General features: G+C 37.9%; 1 protein-coding gene and 1 long non-coding RNA gene across 2 annotated transcripts in view; one reads left to right on the top strand and one right to left on the bottom strand.

Moving 5' to 3' along the window:
• Positions 1-4,525: 4,525 nt before the first annotated feature.
• LOC127437914 (uncharacterized) overlaps positions 4,526-22,251 on the bottom strand; it is a 49,316-nt gene continuing 31,590 nt past the window's right edge. The window contains exon 4 of the long non-coding RNA XR_007896632.1: positions 4,526-6,093. This is a non-coding gene — a long non-coding RNA (uncharacterized LOC127437914). The remainder of the gene's footprint in view (positions 6,094-22,251) is intronic.
• Positions 7,776-20,580, top strand: LOC127437913 (myosin heavy chain, fast skeletal muscle-like). The gene is made up of 39 exons (XM_051693077.1): positions 7,776-8,029; positions 8,124-8,267; positions 8,356-8,512; positions 8,643-8,670; positions 8,779-8,893; positions 8,980-9,072; positions 9,179-9,242; positions 9,333-9,431; positions 9,534-9,637; positions 9,808-9,946; positions 10,042-10,160; positions 10,254-10,403; positions 10,491-10,661; positions 10,756-11,062; positions 11,255-11,331; positions 11,415-11,502; positions 11,582-11,699; positions 11,808-11,931; positions 12,027-12,163; positions 12,247-12,502; positions 12,632-12,874; positions 12,959-13,135; positions 13,243-13,388; positions 13,488-13,578; positions 13,665-14,054; positions 14,130-14,256; positions 14,331-14,449; positions 14,552-14,748; positions 14,826-15,009; positions 15,097-15,262; positions 15,349-15,473; positions 15,608-15,916; positions 16,049-16,252; positions 16,344-16,469; positions 19,516-19,686; positions 19,783-19,887; positions 19,975-20,070; positions 20,163-20,294; positions 20,433-20,580. Exons 1-39 carry the CDS (start codon positions 7,826-7,828, stop codon positions 20,448-20,450), a joined length of 5,820 nt encoding a protein of 1,939 aa, XP_051549037.1. The 5' UTR covers positions 7,776-7,825; the 3' UTR covers positions 20,451-20,580.

Here is a 22,251-nt window from a genome sequence, read left to right as displayed (position 1 = left end):
ACTTTAAAGTAATGATTCAAGTTATTACTTTAGATTCTTATGCATACACACTGTGACAAAGTAGGATGCCTCACACGGGGCACCAATTATTATGTAGGGCTTTACTGGTTGTTTAGATCAGTGTTACTATCAGAAATAATTAATTATTTCTTTAGTTATTAATTAATATTTAATATTTAATTATTTTATATTTAATTAATTGAATCTAACTCATTAAAACCTCATATGGGGCTCCATATGTATATATATATATATATATATGTGTGTGTGTGTGTGTGTGTGTGTGTGTGTGTGTGTGTGTGTATATATACAGGTGCATCTCAATAAATTAGAATGTCGTGGAAAAGTTCATTTATTTCAGTAATTCAACTCAAATTGTGAAACTCGTGTATTAAATAAATTCAGTGCACACAGACTGAAGTAGTTTAAGTCTTTGGTTCTTTTAATTGTGATGATTTTGGCTCACATTTAACAAAAACCCACCAATTCACTATCTCAAAAAATTAGAATATGGTGACATGCCAATCAGCTAATCAACTCAAAACACCTGCAAAGGTTTCCTGAGCCTTCAAAATGGTCTCTCAGTTTGGTTCACTAGGCTACACAATCATGGGGAAGACTGCTGATCTGACAGTTGTCCAGAAGACAATCATTGACACCCTTCATAAGGAGGGTAAGCCACAAACATTCATTGCCAAAGAAGCTGGCTGTTCACAGAGTGCTGTATCCAAGCATGTTAACAGAAAGTTGAGTGGAAGGAAAAAGTGTGGAAGAAAAAGATGCACAACCAACCGAGAGAACCGCAGCCTTATGATTGTCAAGCAAAATCGATTCAAGAATTTGGGTTCAAGGCATCAAGAGCCACCACACACAGACGTGTCAAGGAATTTGGCTACAGTTGTCGTATTCCTCTTGTTAAGCCACTTCTGAACCACAGACAACATCAGAGGCGTCTTACCTGGGCTAAGGAGAAGAAGAACTGGACTGTTGCCCAGTGGTCCTCTTTTCAGATGAGAGCAAGTTTTGTATTTCATTTGGAAACCAAGGTCCTAGAGTCTGGAGGAAGGGTGGAGAAGCTCATAGCCCAAGTTGCTTGAAGTCCAGTGTTAAGTTTCCACAGTCTGTGATGATTTGGGGTGCAATGTCATCTGCTGGTGTTGGTCCATTGTGTTTTTTGAAAACCAAAGTCACTGCACCCGTTTACCAAGAAATTTTGGAGCACTTCATGCTTCCTTCTGCTGACAAGCTTTTTAAAGATGCTGATTTCATTTTCCAGCAGGATTTGGCACCTGCCCACACTGCCAAAAGCACCAAAAGTTGGTTAAATGACCATGGTGTTGGTGTGCTTGACTGGCCAGCAAACTCACCAGACCTGAACCCCATAGAGAATCTATGGGGTATTGTCAAGAGGAAAATGAGAAACAAGAGACCAAAAAATGCAGATGAGCTGAAGGCCACTGTCAAAGAAACCTGGGCTTCCATACCACCTCAGCAGTGCCACAAACTGATCACCTCCATGCCACGCTGAATTGAGGCAGTAATTAAAGCAAAAGGAGCCCCTACCAAGTATTGAGTACATATACAGTAAATGAACATACTTTCCAGAAGGCCAACAGTTCACTAAAAATGTTTTTTTTATTGGTCTTATGATGTATTCTAATTTTTTGAGATAGTGAATTGGTGGGTTTTTGTTAAATGTGAGCCAAAATCATCACAATTAAAAGAACCAAAGACTTAAACTACTTCAGTCTGTGTGCACTGAATTTATTTAATACACGTGTTTCACAATTTGAGTTGAATTACTGAAATAAATGAACTTTTCCATGACATTCTAATTTATTGAGATGCACCTGTGTATATATATATATATTTATATATTGTCTATTGTGTATTCTATATATACTTTTTCTTTTCAATATTTATTTATTTTTTATTCAATTTTTAATTATTTTTTAAAAGTCTTGTTGCTGTTTTGTATTGTTGTGCATTGGAAGCAAGACAAATTCCTTGTATTTGTAAGCATACTTGGCAATAAAGCTGATTCTGATACTTATAGCTGTCTATTATTATCTTACGAGGACGAATGTATCTGTTATAAAAGGACTATAGCACTTGCCCAAGCATTTGAACATGTAATATGTTCTGATCGACAACCTTTAAAATATAACCGAGGACATGCAACCCCGGGTCACGTGATCATAAACGGTCAAATTACTTCCTCGAAGTGACCATTGCATATACCGTTCGCTAACAACCTTGAGGAAGGGCTCTTCGTGGAGGGCTTGAGTTGTTCACTTCCGTTTGGAACACCCCTCGTGTGGTGTCCCCTTCCCAGTGCCCTTCAAGGGCGAAAAACGCCATTTGGAATTCGCCCAGGGGCTCTGCTTTTGTGACGCGCTCGATGACGTCTTCACGTGACGTTATAGATAGGTCATGTGACTGATCGCGTCCGGTGATTGGCCTGTTGCCTGAAGTTCAGCAGACTTGTTTTTATTTGTTTAATGTTTATGGCTGTTTTTTAAGAGTTAATTTTAAAAACAAACTGTAAATATTTTAATGAACCGAAAGGTAAAAAAAAAAAAAAAAAAACTCGACCTGCTTAAACCAAATAACGATCCAATCAGCCGGTAATAACTAGGAAACACTAGAGATCTCCATGACAACAGACACGGTCGACTATAAATAAATGTGAAGATGAAACATCTGGAAGAAGCCGGTGTTTGACGGGTCTTCACTGTTTATTTAATTTAAGCAGGAAATATTCGTTTTTGATTCCTTGGTTTTATATTTAATTATGAATTGAGTTGTAACCTATGTTTGTTACATTATCAGTCGAAAGCATTGAATTATGAATTGTATTTCAACTGATGAATTTATGAAAATCGTTTGTACTATAATTAGACTTCTTTTTAATTTTGAAGAGTTTTTTTTAAAAAAAATTATTTAGCTGTACTTCATTCATTTTTAAGCTGCACTCAGAGGGTGAATTAAAATTCTTCTTTTCTCTTTGTTAAACTGATTTAGTTTGAATCCTGTGTAGATGTTGTCTGATTGCAGCAAAAGAATCATAATGAAAGTGAACAGTGGACTAAAGGTTTGAAGAACCTTCTTTAAAACTTGATATGAATGCAATGAAACCATTGTTCTGTTAAATGTATGTGTATTTATATGTATTTATAGCTACATTTACACCGTATTTAATTTAATAACATAAATTAATTTCCCCCAAATAATGTCAAACCATAAACTTACCAGGTCACATTGTAAACTGTGAACAATTATTAAGCATAGAAGTTAGATGCTGAATGGTGGAGTACCTGGTTACATGTATAATACCTCTTAAGTTCTTTGAAACAATGACAGTTTGTTGAAACCCGCCGAGTGACAACAGTCCCACCTACTGTTCAGAAAAGGTAGTGTTTAACAGCTGGCTATAAATGTGTTTAAACCCCAGCTGATGGTCCAGTGAACTTGAATGAGGGCGGCTGTGGCTCAGGTTGGCTGCTAATCACAGGGTTGGTGGTTCAATTCCTGGCCCACATGATTCCAAATGCCAAAGTGTCCTTGGGTAAGACACTGAACCCTAAGTTGTTCCTAATAGTGCCTTGCATGGCAGCTCTGCCATCATTGGAGTGTGTGTGTGAATGAGTCACAGTATAAAGCGCTTTGGAACCGCTAAGGTTAAAAGCAGCAATCTTCCACAACCAACATCTATTGCTTTTCATTACAGACACTCAGACTACTGAGTGAACAAAGTTATAAAACATATTTTAAAAATTGTGAAGCAATGTGTGTGAATCTTATAAAAAAATAAGGTGCATGGGACAATATATCAGGGGCTTAAGCCCCCCCTTGCAACACTACTGCTTTTGTTGCATTTTCTCTAGTAACTTCACGAATCATAAACAGCAGATGATAATAAAGAATATAAAAACAGCAGATGTCCCAATTAAAACAATTGCATTAATGCTCCCGAGTCCAAATACAATGTGATATGATGCATAGATCTTAAAATAATTTGTGAAAAATGCAACGATATCATGTTTTGTCATCCTAGGTATGGTGTTTGCTCAATAAACTCACATACAGTCTCGTTTATTCTTAAGTGTCCATCACATTTATTGCATGTCTTTTTATATTCTTGTCTGTCTGTGATCAGTTCTAGAAAACTGTTAACACACACTACTGCCTTCTAGTGGTTGTAATAGAAATGACTACTGATCACGACACTAGGGGGCAACCTCTGGTTACCAGTCACAGCAGATGTGCTCTTCGTTAACAACGCATTCTTACATTTATGGAGAGCTGCACATCAGGCTTTGACGCAGAAGTATAAATTGGCCTTAATAGAGCAGCTGTGTGCAGCAGGATAAACGGTGTCACACACACACAGGATATGTTTAAAAACTTGAGCTTTGAAAAACACTGTCCTCAATTGAACACTCGCCTCATGATTCCTTGTGTTGAAACCCTTTCTTGTTTGTAAACAAAGTTTTGAGTTGGAGTAGATATTAAAGCTGCAGCACTAATGAAACTCCTTCAATATTGTTTCAAAAGCATCTCAAGATGAAGCACCTCATGGTTGTTTTGAGAGAATGAACAGAAACAACAACTGAAAAGACAAGAGAGTTTTTATTTTGACATTTTTCTAGTCACTACATAATCCCTATACTTACATTTGTGTCATTTCATAGTTTTGATGACTTTTTGATGAACATTTTCCACATTTTAGAATAAGAGTAAAGAATGAGATGTGTTCAAACTTGTGTCAGTGTTTGTAATAATATTCTGTACAGTATACAGTACCAATAATTCATAGTATCATTTATTTTTGTTTGTATTACATGTCATGCTGTATTTACATTGCAAATAAAGCATTTCTAAATATATGTTGATTTAAATGAATTAGGTAAACTGGACAAAATCTTTGTTATTTGATTATTATTAAATCAAGGTTGTGAGATGGGGACATTTTGTCTGTTTATTATTCAGAAACACTTCAATTACATTATCTGAACATTTTCTGATAAAACTGTAATCTTTCAGCTGTTGCACACTAGTTGTGAGAAGGAAGTCCTGCAGCAATCCAAGGTTGGATTTGAGACGGCCTGCAAAAGCGTCTCGCATCACAAACTGAACTGTGAATGTCTTGGCTCTAACTGAAGCCCCGAGTTTCATCTGACACATGTATAAATGAGCTCCATCCTGCTCAGTGATTGGACAGTCGAGGGTGTAAACACTCAGTTTTCAGTGTTTCATTGGCTAGACATAGTTATACATTCACACGTGTAGATTTGAGACATTTACTGCCTCTTCAAACAATCAGATCAGAGAACTGAGATTGGTCCAAGATAAACCAAACCACACAGATCTCAGGAATATAAAATCAGCAGCACTGAAGATACAGTGTCAATTTAAATGCTGCAGAATGTCTAGAAGACAAACGATGGGGCAACAGCCATGTGCTATATTTACATGTGTATTTACCTCAAGCAACAGCTGTAAAGGGTGATGCTGCACGAGAGAATTTGACAAGGGCTTATAAGGTCTTCTGGACATTTGTGTAACTCCTTTGCTATTTTGTGACGATTCACACTCCTGCCAAATAAGATTCAGTTTCCTGACGGAAAACAGCTAAAATATCGCTCCGTGCAGCTGCTGCTATAATTAAATGCATCTTCATGTTCAGGTTAATGCTCTCTGTGTCAAAACTTATCACTTACAGACATGCACTATTCTTTTCTCAAAGTGTCAATTTCTAGTCTGTTAAAAACATATAGGCTGAAGATTACAGTACACAGAAAAAAAGAATAAACCCATAACCAAATCTGTTTTACAAAAGTTGAACGAACACTTTAAAACTATAAACAACCTTGATTTGACAAAGATCCTGTAAAACCAGTGGAAGAAAAATATCATTCAGTAGTATTTCATAAATACACAAATCAACAAAATATATATGTAATAACATGTACAAATCAAATTTTCATATAACAGCAGCAACTAACAGATCACATAATATTGCCATAGCAGGAATGTTTCCAAACCCAGGACAGACAGACATGAATGACCGTCATCACTGACCTCACGACTCTGAAACAACAAAGACACGAAACGAAAAGACAAGTAACTTCTGTCAACAGACTCTTGCAATGTAAAAAAAACAAAAAAAAAAACATAAGCCATGCACAGAGGACTGCCTTCTTTGACATGACTTATTAATAAAAATGCTGTGCCTGCAGAAGTCCTGCAACTGTATACCAGAAGCATGCGGACTCTCCCTCACAGATGATCCAGACTCAAGATTGTGGACTGACGCCAAACAACAAGTTAAGCACTGTTGAAATATTGAATAGACTGCTGATAAAACACCATACTGGGAATGCTTGATCACATGGAAATCTACATGATCTGAACCATTTTTGATCCATTAGTCCAACAATTTGTCTTTATATCTAATATTACTGTCATTCACAGATGAGGTCTGATCTACAAACTGAAACAAATTTACAAGGGCTTTCCATTCCTGGTTGCTATCTTAGAGTTATGCTGAGAGGGCTATGGGTTGATATTTATGAGGCTGTAAATATTTAAATCATCAGAACACCAGCACTAACTGCATATTTCCTATAATATCGGAGCATCTGCATAAAACTCCCTGAAGAGAGTATTAACAATCAAGGATATAATTTAGACTGCATTCCTTCTCACAGCACAAACCATTTTGTCTGACCATCTTGTTTGAAATGACTTATTTATAAATGCGCTAAACTTGCAAGTGCATTGAAACTGTATACCAGTGACATTTGACAGCTCCTCCACGGCTGTGCCACACATGACTGAAGTGCCAATAAGATTAGCTGCTGCCACGAAGGACAGCTGAATTCTTGCGGGTTGAATCTGATTTACACTGAGCCAAAAGTCTGGGATATTTACTCTTGCCAAAACAAATCTATTAAACACAACCTTGGATTCTTATGTATGTGGGCAGATAAAGTATTTCAGGATGTTTTTATCATGCTGGTCTTATATTTTTCAGTTATTGTGGCAATCTGCTTATATCAGTCCAAATCACTGTTTTTAACCTGCCCATTTTCTGCTTAACTTTCACCGCTACTCATACTTTAAAATAATATAAGGGAAAAAGAATATAAAATTATCATTATCATTATTTTCACAATATTGTATTACATACATATGAGTCATTGATAATTGCTTTTAAATCCTACATTATATATACATTTTGATTTATGTTTATTTTTTAGCCAGTGCTAAGAAAATGATTCATTCTCAGAAGACATAAAATCATGCAATATTCAGCTTTGATCATTTAGTCTTAATTGGACATGGAACTGTCTCCTATTAGGATAAAAATAACATAACAATTCAACACAATCATATATAGGCAGTAAAACCCAGCCCATAATGGCCAAATACAGTGAGGTAGAGCTGATGACAGAACAGCAGTCTTTATAAAAGGAGAAGTCTTGGACTCCCCTAAGGACATCTGGCACAAAGTGAAGGTGAGTGAGCCAAGACTGAGTATTGCCAAATGGATTTTATTGCTATTATATTTTGGTGGAAATTAACTGATATAATAACAATACGAAAAACCAAGATTACCATTAAAATCTGTCTATTTAACAGAATTCAGCAAAACCCTGGACATTTCTGGCCTTGGGAATCGAACAAAGTTAGTGGTTTGGAAATAAACTGAAGAATTTAGCAAATTACTTAGTACTGGAGAGCAGTTATGAGAACTCAAGAACAGCTTGTCTATCTAACAACATGTCCTACTTGATGTTTCAAACAGAAAAGTGTCATCATGGGAGACGGTGAAATGGAGTGTTTTGGCCCGGCGGCCGTCTACCTCCGAAAGCCAGAGAAAGAGAGAATAGAGGCTCAAAACACCCCCTTTGATGCCAAAACAGCATTCTTTGTGACAGATGCTGATGAGATGTACCTGAAGGGTACTCTTGTTAGTAGAGAAGGTGGCAAAGCCACAGTCAAAACTCTAATTGGTGGGAAAGTAAGTATAACAATAAAATCTTCAGAGGTTCAAGTTCAAACATTTTGAGCCATGTGTACAAAATGTCTAATTCATCTTGATAACTGATTTTCAGACTGTCACAGTGAAAGAAGATGAAATATTCCCCATGAATCCTCCCAAGTTTGACAAAATTGAGGACATGGCCATGATGACCCACCTCAATGAGCCTGCTGTGCTGTTTAACCTCAAAGAGCGTTACGCAGCATGGATGATCTATGTAAGTCTAAGTGAATTACTTTTTATTCATGGAAAGAGGGTGAGGAGGACCCTGAAGTGTGAAACTGGACAATCTATCTCTGTTTCAGACCTACTCTGGCTTGTTCTGCGTCACTGTCAATCCATACAAGTGGCTCCCAGTGTATGATTCAGTTGTTGTTGCTGGATACAGAGGCAAAAAGAGGATTGAAGCCCCACCTCACATCTTCTCCATCTCTGATAACGCCTATCAGTTCATGCTCACTGGTAAGTGTATTCTAGAAGTGTGCAATCAAATAAGGATTTGTTGTACAAGTTGCACATGATGAATAAATGGAATCTTTCATTTTATATGCTGGAAATCTGAAAACCATTTACACACACCAATTTATTTCAGATCGTGAGAACCAGTCTGTTCTGATTACGTAAGTAAATGCTCTTCTGTTGAGATAAAACTGAGATTCTCAATTTAAATATTTTTCAAAAATCATTGAGGTTTTGTAACTAAATAAAGATCTTGTGTGAATCTCTAGTGGAGAATCTGGTGCAGGAAAGACTGTAAACACAAAACGTGTCATTCAGTACTTTGCAACTGTTGGTGCAATGTCTGGAGGCAAAAAAGCAGAACCCGTGCCTGGAAAAATGCAGGTTGGTGAACACCTCTTCAAGATAACTGCATAGATTATAGTATATTATTGTGCTTTATCTCAACATAATTCTACAATTACATCTAGGGATCACTGGAGGACCAAATTGTTGCAGCTAACCCCCTGCTGGAGGCTTATGGTAATGCCAAGACTGTGAGGAACGACAACTCTTCCCGTTTCGTGAGTTGCTCTGATCAGATGGAACATTATAAAGTTTTAATTAACTTTTCAAAGCTGGCTGTTCAACACTGTTATTTAAAAAAAAAAAAATTATAAATATTTTTAGGGTAAATTTATCAGGATTCACTTTGGCTCCACTGGAAAACTGGCTTCAGCTGATATTGAAACTTGTAAGTTGCATTGTTTCAAGACAGATAAATGCTTTATTTTTCTGCTAACATGTGGATGAGTCACTTAAAGTTAATGTTCTGTTGTCAAAGATCTGCTGGAAAAGTCAAGAGTAACATTCCAGCTTTCTGCTGAGAGGAGCTACCACATATTCTACCAGCTCATGACTGGACACAAGCCAGAACTTGTTGGTATGAACATTTGATTCCATTCAGGTTATGGTGTTACATTTAATTAATTATGTATTATATTGCTTAATGAAATAAATGCATATGAACAATCATGTCTTACAGAGGCCCTTCTCATTACCACCAATCCATACGATTTCCCAATGATCAGCCAGGGTGAAATCACTGTCAAGAGTATCAATGATGTGGAGGAGTTCATTGCCACAGATGTAAGTGGACAACAACATTATTATTCTTATCAGAATGTACTGAATCTATATGAGTAGAAATAAAAGATAAGAGAGAAAGCATCTGCAAAGATTAACAAAAAAATATTTCATGACATGATACAGTATAACAAATGCTTTCGATTCTTTTTAATTTTCTACATGTAAAAAAGACCGCCATTGACATTCTGGGCTTCACTGCTGATGAGAAAATAAGCATCTATAAGCTGACAGGTGCTGTGATGCATCATGGCAACATGAAGTTCAAGCAGAAGCAGAGAGAGGAGCAGGCTGAACCTGATGGCACTGAGGGTAAGATGTACTATTAGGACAGAGACACTCCACATATCAGCATGCAAATCTTAATTTCAGTGCTGAAAGTTGACTGGAAAACTGTTGTTCCTCAGTGGCTGATAAAATTGCCTACCTCATGGGCCTGAACTCTGCTGACATGCTGAAAGCTTTGTGCTACCCAAGAGTAAAGGTTGGAAATGAGTTTGTGACCAAAGGCCAGACGGTCCCACAGGTGAAGACTTACCTACCTCATAACTATTAAAAGTTTCTCTGAGAAATTCTTCTTGAAAACTAAAAGAACAATCTTCACTTTTGAATTTCTCAGGTGAACAATGCTGTCTCAGCTCTCTGTAAGTCTGTCTATGAGAAAATGTTCTTGTGGATGGTCATCCGTATCAATGAGATGTTGGATACAAAGCAGCCCAGACAGTTCTTCATTGGTGTGCTGGACATCGCTGGATTTGAGATCTTTGATGTGAGTATCAGTTACTAATCTCTCTCTATGAATTAGAAGATGATGCTAATAGTGGGTAGTAAGAACTTGCCTCTGTTTAAATATCAGTTCAACAGCTTGGAGCAGCTCTGCATCAACTTCACAAATGAGAAACTGCAACAGTTCTTCAACCATCACATGTTTGTGCTGGAGCAAGAGGAGTACAAGAAAGAAGGCATTGAGTGGGAGTTCATTGACTTTGGTATGGACTTGGCTGCCTGCATTGAGCTTATTGAGAAGGTAAGATAATGGACTTTAAGCAAAAATAAAATGAGTATTTACAAAATGAAATGTAAATGTTGCTTGTACTTGAGTGTCAATATTTCTTGAACAGCCAATGGGCATCTTCTCCATCCTTGAAGAGGAGTGCATGTTCCCCAAGGCCACAGACACAAGCTTCAAAAATAAGCTGCATGATCAGCATCTTGGCAAAACTGCAGCCTTCCAAAAGCCAAAGCCTGCCAAAGGCAAGGCAGAGGCCCACTTCTCTCTAGTGCACTACGCCGGCACTGTTGACTACAACATTTCTGGCTGGTTGGACAAGAACAAGGACCCACTGAATGATTCAGTTGTGCAGCTCTACCAGAAGTCATCCCTCAAAGTGCTGGCATTCCTGTATGCCTCTCATGCATCTGCTGAAGGTAAGACCACTGGAATTTGAAAAACTCAAGACAAAGTTTTACCTCATATTCACCAAATTTCAGGATTATATGAGCATGTCATGAACAAAGAGTTAATATTTGTCACAAAGAGTGTTTTTCACTTTTAATGGGTTAATGTACACTAGAACGATGTCAATAATAATAACCTTAATCTTTTTTTAAATTAAACAGCTGAGGGAGGTGGTGGTGGGAAGAAGGGTGGCAAGAAGAAGGGTGGTTCCTTTCAGACTGTGTCTGCACTGTTTAGGGTATAAAGATTAAATGTATTTAAACTGAAATTTAATAGATAAATACATACTATGTTTAGACAAATGATATAACAATCCCACAGGAGAACTTGGGCAAGCTGATGACTAACCTGAGGAGCACTCACCCTCACTTTGTGCGCTGCTTGATTCCTAACGAATCCAAGACTCCAGGTAAACTTGATCCCTGAAGCATTCAATGCATCACGGTTTTTAAAATGTCGTTGGAACCTAAAGAACATCTCAATTTCAGGTCTGATGGAGAACTTCCTGGTTATCCACCAGCTCAGGTGTAATGGTGTGCTAGAGGGTATCAGAATTTGCAGAAAGGGTTTCCCCAGCAGAATCCTCTATGGTGACTTCAAGCAGAGGTAAACATAAATGCATATGGCCCTTCCTCTTCACCTCAAGAAGACATAACTCTATGGCTTTTTTTAACATTTCTAAACAAACATAAAATCATCCCAAATATCTTCTAGATACAAAGTATTAAATGCCAGTGTCATCCCAGAGGGACAGTTTATTGACAACAAAAAGGCTTCAGAGAAACTCTTGGGCTCAATTGATGTTGACCACACCCAGTACAAGTTTGGGCACACTAAGGTGAGCTACATATTAAATAATGGAGGCCAAATCTTCATAAAGGATAACAGTTTGTTCATTATTATACTGTTGCTGTCATTCAAATGTCCTTGTAGGTGTTTTTCAAAGCTGGTCTGTTGGGTACCCTTGAGGAGATGAGAGATGAGAAACTAGCTGAGCTAGTTACCATGACTCAAGCCCTGTGTCGTGGCTTCCTCATGAGGAAGGAGTTTGTCAAAATGATGGAGAGAAGGTATAGTGCCCTTACAAAATTATTCTTAAAATATTACTGACAAAAAGGGTTATTGACAGATTTTTTGAATACATTTTATTCAGAGAATCAATTTATAGCATTCAATACAACATTCGCTCATTCATGAATGTGAAACACTGGCCATGGATGAAGCTGTACTTCAAGATCAAGCCTCTTCTGAAGAGTGCAGAGACTGAAAAAGAAATGGCCGCCATGAAGGAGAACTTTGAGAAAATGAAGGAAGATTTAGCAAAGGCACTGGCCAAAAAGAAGGAGCTTGAGGAGAAAATGGTGTCACTCCTACAGGAGAAAAATGACCTTCAGCTGCAAGTAGCATCTGTGGGTATTTCAGTTTTTATTGTAGAGTATATTGGACTTCACAGGGATATAACCAAATATGCCTATATAATACATTATATAGGCTAGAACAAATATCAAGACATTAAACTTGTTTATCTTAATAAACAGGAATCTGAAAATCTCTCTGATGCTGAAGAGAGATGTGAAGGTCTCATCAAAAGCAAGATCCAGCTCGAGGCCAAACTCAAAGAGACAACTGAGAGACTGGAGGATGAGGAGGAAATCAATGCTGAACTGACTGCTAAGAAGAGGAAACTGGAAGATGAATGCTCTGAGCTGAAGAAAGATATTGATGACCTGGAGCTCACCTTAGCGAAAGTGGAGAAGGAGAAACATGCAACTGAAAATAAGGTTCACATTTGAATCACATATTCTACACATTGCCTATTTTTCAGGCTCTTGTGAATGAAACCACTGAACAATATTTTCATTTAGGTGAAAAACCTGACTGAGGAAATGGCCTCTCAGGATGAGAGCATTGCCAAGCTGACCAAAGAGAAGAAAGCCCTCCAAGAGTCACACCAGCAGACTCTTGATGACCTTCAGGCAGAGGAAGACAAAGTCAACACTCTGACAAAGGCTAAGACAAAGCTTGAGCAGCAAGTGGATGATGTAAGATAATTGGCTTGGAAATAAAATCATAAATCAATGAGAAAATGAATATTTCATTGTTTGGTTGATGAATACAAGATTTTAATGTACTGGTTTCTATGAAAAAGCTTGAAGGCTCACTGGAGCAAGAGAAGAAACTCCGTATGGACCTTGAGAGAGCCAAGAGGAAGCTTGAGGGTGATCTGAAACTGGCACAGGAGTCCATAATGGACCTGGAGAATGACAAACAGCAATCAGAGGAGAAGATCAAAAAGTGAGTGAAAGTTAGATGTATGCAAGAATCATTGAGATAGAATACCTGTGCCAGGTATTTCAATAGCAGATTTTACCAAACACAAATGTTTCAAAACAGGAAGGACTTTGAGATAAGTCAGCTTCTCAGCAAGATTGAAGATGAACAGTCTTTGGGAGCACAGCTTCAAAAGAAGATCAAAGAACTTCAGGTAATATATTTTCTATGTTAAAATGTGAAATAGATGCATTGGTGGGCAAAGTTTAACAAGGCAATTCTACTTTTTTCATTAAATAGGCCCGTATTGAGGAGCTGGAAGAAGAAATTGAGGCTGAGCGAGCTGCTCGTGCTAAAGTTGAGAAGCAGAGAGCTGATCTGTCCAGAGAACTTGAAGAGATCAGTGAAAGGCTTGAGGAAGCTGGTGGTGCCACTGCTGCCCAGATTGAGATGAATAAGAAGCGTGAAGCTGAATTCCAGAAGTTGCGTCGTGATCTTGAAGAGTCCACCTTACAGCACGAAGCTACAGCAGCAGCTCTCCGGAAGAAGCAGGCAGACAGTGTGGCTGAGCTGGGAGAACAGATCGACAACCTTCAGCGTGTCAAGCAGAAGCTGGAGAAGGAGAAGAGTGAATACAAGATGGAGATTGATGACTTATCAAGCAACATGGAGGCTGTGGCTAAATCAAAGGTAATCACATGGATTACAGATCATAGAACAAAATGTCCCTTAAAGACACCTGTACTCATCCTTGCATTTCTATAGGCTAATTTAGAAAAGATGTGCCGTACCCTTGAGGACCAACTGAGTGAAATAAAAACCAAGAATGATGAGAACCTACGTCAACTGAATGATGTTAATGCACAAAAAGCAAGACTTCAGACTGAAAATGGTAAGTATTTCATGGTAATAGGTTACTTTGTTTCATAATAAATATACATGACAAATGCCATTCTGATCTATCAGGTGAATTTAGTCGCCAAATGGAAGAGAAAGATGCTCTTGTATCTCAGCTGACCAGAGGAAAACAGGCTTATATTCAGCAAATTGAGGAACTCAAGAGACTTGTTGAAGAGGAAGTGAAAGTATAATAACACCTTTAATGTCTTAAAATGTATTTACATCCATGTATTTTCAGAAAATTCTGACCCATAAACTACTGTAAATATCTAAATATGTAATTTTAGGCCAAGAATGCCTTGGCTCATGCGGTCCAGTCTGCCCGACATGACTGTGATTTGCTTAGAGAGCAGTTTGAGGAGGAACAGGAGGCCAAAGCTGAACTGCAGCGTGGAATGTCTAAAGCCAACAGTGAGGTGGCTCAATGGAGAACCAAATATGAGACTGATGCCATCCAGCGCACTGAGGAGCTTGAGGAATCAAAGTAAGTAAAGCAAAAACGTATTTAGCAACCCACATTTAATAGACTAAGATATAATAAATTAATTCATCTTTCCTCAGGAAAAAATTGGCCCTGCGTCTGCAGGAAGCTGAAGAATCCATTGAGGCTGTGAACTCAAAGTGTGCCTCTCTGGAAAAGACCAAACAGAGACTGCAGGGTGAAGTAGAGGACCTCATGACTGATGTGGAGAGGGCAAATGCATTGGCTGCCAACCTTGACAAGAAGCAGAGGAACTTTGACAAGGCAAGAAAGACATGGAATCATCTACAAAAATTCTTGTCAATGGACTAATGATTAATTTAATGTTGACTACATTTCTTTCATTCACAGGTCCTGGCAGAGTGGAAACAGAAGTATGAAGAAAGCCAGGCTGAACTGGAAGGTGCTCAGAAAGAAGCTCGTTCTCTCAGCACAGAGCTTTTCAAGATGAAGAACTCCTATGAAGAAACTCTTGACCAGCTGGAGACCCTGAAGAGGGAGAACAAGAATTTGCAACGTAAATGCCACTTTTATATGTCCATCAAGAATATGAAGAAAATACACCCCAGATAATTTTACCATTCTGTTGTTTAAATATTTTAGAGGAGATTTCTGATCTAACTGAACAGCTTGGAGAGACTGGAAAGACCATTCATGAACTGGAAAAGGCAAAGAAAACAGTAGAAAGTGAAAAATCAGAAGTCCAGACTGCACTGGAAGAGGCTGAGGTAAAATAACAACTTGACATTTGAATTTTGTGTTGTGGTAATGATGAGAGACTTATTTTGTTTTTAACACATTAACATTCCCATTATTGACCCTCAAGTTTATAATGAATTGATGAACATAATTTTTCCTTTAGGGGACACTGGAACATGAAGAGTCCAAAATTCTTCGTGTCCAGCTGGAGCTGAACCAGGTTAAGGGTGAGATTGACAGGAAGCTTGCTGAGAAGGATGAGGAGATGGAGCAGATCAAGAGGAACAGCCAAAGAGTTATTGAATCCATGCAGAGCACTCTGGACTCTGAGGTCAGGAGCAGAAATGATGCCCTGAGAGTCAAGAAGAAGATGGAGGGAGATCTTAATGAAATGGAGATTCAGCTGAGCCATGCCAACCGCCAGGCTGCTGAGGCCCAGAAACAGCTCAGGAACGTACAAGGCCAGCTCAAGGTTGCATTGTTTTTTTCCTACAAAATGACTTTAAAAAATGTTTGGACCCTAACCGTTCCCCCCCCCCCCCCCCATATTAACAACTCAAAGCCTAACTAATAAAATATAATTGACTTTCTAAATATGTCACAGGATGCCCAACTGCACCTTGATGATGCTATCAGAGGACAGGAGGACATGAAGGAGCAGGTTGCCATGGTCGAGCGCAGAAATAATCTGATGCAAGCAGAGATTGAGGAGCTGAGAGCTGCACTGGATCAAACAGAGAGAGGCCGCAAAGTGGCAGAGCAGGAGCTGGTTGATGCCAGTGAACGTGTGGGACTGCTGCACTCTCAAGTATGAAAAATTATTACACTGTCAAACTGGAAAAGTGCAATTACACGACAGATAAAAGCCTTACTGAATAAAATCTGCTTCTGTTCAACAGAATACAAGTCTTATTAACACCAAGAAGAAGCTTGAAGCTGATCTGATTCAGGTTCAAGGTGAGGTGGATGATGTAGTCCAGGAGGCCAGAAATGCAGAGGAGAAGGCCAAGAAGGCCATCACTGATGTGAGTTCAGGCTTTATTATTTTTTTTGTACTCTACTTTAAATTAGGGCTGGGAACCAAAAGCTGGTTCTTCAGAGGCTGAAAACCAGTGTTGGTTCCCAAACAAATTACTTTTATGAGCCATTCTTTTGAATCTACAGTGCAAAACACAGCGTGTCCTGTGTAGTCCAATTTCTGAACGAATTACACAAAACAGCTGGTTCTTTTTAATCTACAGCGCAGAAAATACAACACTTCCGGAGTAATCCAATTCCCTTTTCTTTTGAGGTAGTCAGAAGATAAAGATTTACTAGTGCAGTTCTGGAACAAATGACTCTTTTATGAATGCCTCTTTTTACAGACTCAAAAGCACTTCTACATCAGTCAGAGCGGTTACTAAATGAATCACTAAATAAACAAAATCACCTTACCTTATACTGATGCACAAGTTATGATTAAGTTATGGATGGGAGACCTCCTGGGTAAAACTATGGTTGCAGCTGGAAGAGGTATTAGGAGACCAGCAGAGGGTGCTCACCCTGCAGTCTGCTTTGATGTTCTAATGCCCCAGCAGACCCGGTACTGCTAAGCAACCTCAAATGAACCTTAGAGCACCCTCAATTGCAGACCAGGGCAAACTACTGCCCGCGGGTCGATTTATCATGAACGTTCTTTATTAGATCTTTCATTTATCTGGCTTTGGGACCTATCGCGCATCCAAAAGCGTTAAATTTGCTCAGGGTTGCCAGATAATAGATGCAACACCCCAATCAGAGATTTATACTTGCACAAATAGGAAATATTTCGCCTTATGTCATACTTAATTATGCAATCTGGCAACCATACATGCGAGTGCACGCGCTCTCTCCTCTTTGGAAAAAAACCTTAAAGTGATCAATAGTGCAATATTCTGCTCAAAGAAAAGCGTGATGCCGCCACTCCGTGTCCATTCGTGAGGCTGCATATGCCGTTTAGTGCCAAGTCTGCGAGCAAACCTTTTCAGTGATGAACTTTAGTGAAATCCCAAAAGATCTTCGCATCATTCGCACACGGAGGGGACACGCGAGCAAAACCAAGCGAGTGAGGAATACGTTTGTTCTTTGTGTTATTTGTAAAATGCTGAAGTCCCTCACACCTGTATGTGAATACTGCCAGAGTAACAATCATTTATCAGTGTCATGCAGCCTGTTTTATTTAGTGGTGTGCTGAATGGGATGACCCATGAGCGTGTAAATTGGTTGATAACGTTCTGAGAATAAAACAAATGTGTCCACTTTGCAGCCAACATTAAAATAAGCCTTTAGAATCTATAATTTCCAAATATTTTATTTTATTTATTAAACCAAACTCCTGATGTAGTGTTAAATTGAATACTAAATTACCACTGCATTGAAGTATGGTAAAATAAACAATTAATAATTATACTCAGTCTTAATTCAGTTTTACTAACACATGATAGAAAAGAAGCAGCAAAACTTCAAGCAATCGCAGAATGGTCCCGTCAGTACACACTTCAGAAAATTGTGCATCATTCATTGAGTGCATGAATGCACTACTACTGCTGGGCTTAAAAGATACAACTATTCAGGACTTTTTATCTTCTCTCTTTCATGTTCTACTTAATAGCTGATTTGGCCCCTGTACCAAAACAATTGCACACCCCTGCTCAATTGAATATGTAAGACTAACACTGTAAATCGGCAAGCAGATTTCCTTGAATCCCCATCAAACACACAAAAATCCCTGCAGTTTGTGAACGCACAATTTCTGCATCAAAACTTATAATCATGTATGCTTGTGTAAATCAGTATGTCCTAATCTGCAGGAGCAGCATTTTTCTGTCATTTTCAGCACTGTTATTTACATTGTTTTAGTGGCATTTAAACATGGTTTAATATATTTTAAAAATGTGCAATTACGATACATCTTCACTTTATACAGAGCACCCCCACTATTTTCAGAAGTACCCTCAGTGATTTTGATCTGGAACCGGGCCTGTGCCCCAGCATAGTAATGGGTACACTATGCTGTAAAAAGGCACCGTCTTTCGAGAAATGTTGAACCGAGGCCTTGACTCTCTTCCCATAAAGAATAGGGGTGTAACCCAGGTGTCCTGGCCAAATTTGCATATCTTATTTTCAAAGAACTCTTCCTCAAATGTACTAAAAGATTATCATTACTGGAACCTTTAAGGAACCTGAACCATTAAGAAGAACCCGAATCGTTAAAATCCCTACAATTCACAGCCCTACTTTTAACCTCCTGAAACCCGAGCATGACTGCTGTGTGCATTTTACATTTCCCTTTTTGATTTGTAATTAGTAGACCAAATAGTTTTCCTAAAAATGTACTACCTCATATATGGACAGCGGGACTAAGTTGTGGAATGTTAAATAATAGCGAGCTATAGAAAGTCAGATTTATTTAAATCAAATTGTTTATGTTTCCAGGAGTGTTGATTATTCATGTTTTTGAGACGTTACAGACATTACATCAAAAATTAGCATAATTAATTCTGATTCAAAGTAATGTCAAACATCATCCAATCACTGCCAATCATGTTAAAATAAAATGATACATTATAAATTCTGAATCTATGTACTGATTATCATTGTCACATGTCTGTCAAACATGTTGAGTGATCCAAACATCATCTGCAGCCTGAAACTGAACTTTTGATCAGATTTTAGGAGTGAATGCACTTAACTGCATAGAGAGCTATAGGATGCTCCCTTGCTCCCTATTTAGTGAATGACTTAACCTCCAGTGTGCTGTCTGTCTGCACTGGTCTCAGAACAGTTTGAAATGCATCTTATTTTCATCCTAACTCTGAATACAGCCTCTGAAAGCAACTTTATCCAGGTTTTGGATGAATCCATTAATTTTCAATGTGATAATGCACAGTGAATATAGGATATTTGTCCATGTACAACATTTCTCTCAAAGACAAACTCCGCTGTGATCAGCGCCATGTTGTTTTGTCACATGACTCTGTGTGTCAAAAGTTTAACCCTTTAATGACAGTCTAGAGTCTCCTGAACTGAGATCAGTCAGTTTAAATGAAATAGGCTGCCATGATGGCTGAGGAGCTGAAGAAAGAGCAGGACACCAGCGCTCACCTGGAAAGGATGAAGAAGAACCTGGAGGTTACAGTCAAAGATCTGCAGCACCGTCTGGATGAAGCTGAGAGTCTGGCCATGAAAGGTGGCAAGAAACAGCTCCAGAAACTGGAGTCCAGGGTAGGCTTGAGTGCTCAAGAGTTTAGCACAATTGATAATAGATGCCCTGAACATGACAGAAATTCTGTTGGCTATAACAATAACACTTTACTGAAGGTGCGTGAGTTGGAGGCTGAAGTTGAAGCTGAACAAAGACGTGGTGCTGACGCTGTAAAAGGAGTGCGCAAATATGAGAGAAGAGTGAAGGAGCTCACCTACCAGGTAAAACTTGCAGGAAATTGACCACCTTATTTAATAATATACTGTACATAGTTTAACTAAGACCATTCACAATATTTACACTCAAAGACTGAAGAAGACAAGAAGAATGTGATTAGACTGCAGGATCTGGTAGACAAGCTGCAGCTGAAAGTGAAGGCCTATAAGCGCCAGGCTGAGGAAGCTGTGAGTCTAATAGAAAGTGTCTTGAGCTTGACATATATTCTGTCCCAAACTATCCAATGAAATGAGCTGGATATCTTGTGTAACAATCACAGGAGGAGCAGGCCAACACTCACCTGTCCCGGTACAGGAAGGTGCAGCATGAGCTGGAGGAGGCTCAAGAGCGTGCTGACATCGCTGAGTCCCAGGTCAACAAGCTGAGAGCCAAAAGCCGTGATGCTGGAAAGGTATAAAATACATAGTTGGTAGATTAGATATTAAGTAATTGATGATGAAGAGCTGCACTCTCTCAAGTTGTGGTTAACACATGAAATGTTAAAAAATTTTCAACTAAATCTAATTTAATTTTTTTATGCATTTTCAAGGGTAAAGATGAAGAATGAAGATGAGACACCACACCTACAAGCAAGCATATAATATGACTTACTTGTTCTGAGTCTTCCTATATGTCCATTAAAAAAGACAATGTTTATTCTGTCATCCATTTATTTTGTTTACCATATTAAACTACTTTCAAACGCATCATCATTTTTGTCTTAAGTTGTACAGCCAGTAGATGGCCAGTAAATAGCAAACAGTTTTACTCCCCTTGAATAAGAGCAGAAGTCCTCCTATTCATTAAATTATTATATTGGTCAGCCATAATTAGTGGCCACATTATTAGGCATACCTCTGCTCACTAAATGTTTTTAGCAACATTCTCTAAACTCGAAAGACTGTCGTTCATAAACAACACAGGAAATCATCAGTTTTCTGAGGTTCTCAAACCACCCCATCTTGCACCAACAATCATTCCACTGTCAGTTAGTAGGATCATATTTCCTCCCCATTCTGATACTATGTTTGAACAATAACTGAAACTCTAGAACATGTCTGAGTGCTTTTATGCATTGAGTTGCTGCCTCATGATTGGCTGGTTACATATTTCCATTAACAAGCAAGTGTACAGGTTGCCCACTGACTATATAAGAGATTAAAAGAGTTATGAACATAAAAGAGATTATATATATTTTAAATATCTTTTTTATACATTTGTATTAATATTGTTTATAAAGTTTTCAATACAGTGAGGTTATTAATAATAAAATATAATTTATAAAGCTAACAATACTGTCAATAATTAGCCAAGGCTAATTGAAAAATGAACTTACTGAATACCAGCATGTTTAATTTTCTAGTACTAAAGTTGAACATTACAGTTATAAGGATGGGATTTAAAAACTTAATCTGAAAATATTCAGATACACAGAAATGACAAGACATATAAGATATGGTACCTAACTTCCAACAGCTTTAGATTTGAAATATTCAGTTAAGGAATAGGTTCATCTTGATATTTCATCAATACTATTTTAAACAATTCATCAATGTCATTTTGTGGGTCCTCTGTCATCCTTTAAGTTGTATCTTTGAATAAGTAAATTCAGTCATGTGATTGTTAAAGATACAGCTGCTAAACTTAGTAACAGCCATATAAGCTCAAACTATGAACCCCCTCATGATCTGAAAAAAGTTGTATAATTTCTCTTTCCTTGGTCTATTACCCTTAAATAGAAATAACATATTTATCTAAGGGAATGACTTAGACAAGTAAACATGTAATTTACCCATGGTTTACCTGACAGAATTAGAACTTTAACAAAAATAAGAATTTTAAAACAATGACAAAACATTTTCACTTTACTGAGGACATTGCATGTCATATTTATTTGAATTACAGACACACTTTTGTGCAGGCTAAGAAAAATCACTATTTTTGTAAAAAAAAAATTATTAAAGAATAATAAAATAGCTATACTTTCTATATACTACTATACATGTAGTATTATTAAAAGAAGATTTGGACTGTAAGTTCATATTGAAATAAAGAATGATCCCTAGGCTCTTGTGAATGTAACTCATAGTCTCTTAATTCTGCCTAAAATAGAAGTACCTCACTAGCATATTCCAGTAACTGACAAATATTCTCAATACCAATATCTTCAATTTGCTAAATCTAGAGCAAATCATAAGCACTTTTTTCCTGATCATTAGATTGTTTTTAGAAGGTTAATCAAAATCAAAATCACTTACAGAGATCTTGTTGGTTTCAGAAATCATCATGATTCAGAAAAGTCTTGTTGCCTGGATAAGTGACATAAACCTCATTACTGCAGCACTTGCTGTGCTATATTTATGATTTTC

This window comes from Myxocyprinus asiaticus, chromosome 49 (genome assembly GCF_019703515.2).
Source record: "Myxocyprinus asiaticus isolate MX2 ecotype Aquarium Trade chromosome 49, UBuf_Myxa_2, whole genome shotgun sequence".
NCBI classification, from domain to species: Eukaryota; Metazoa; Chordata; class Actinopteri; order Cypriniformes; family Catostomidae; genus Myxocyprinus; species Myxocyprinus asiaticus.
The sequence above is the reverse complement of the archived record's forward strand: the minus strand, read 5'-3'. Positions and strand labels throughout refer to the sequence as shown.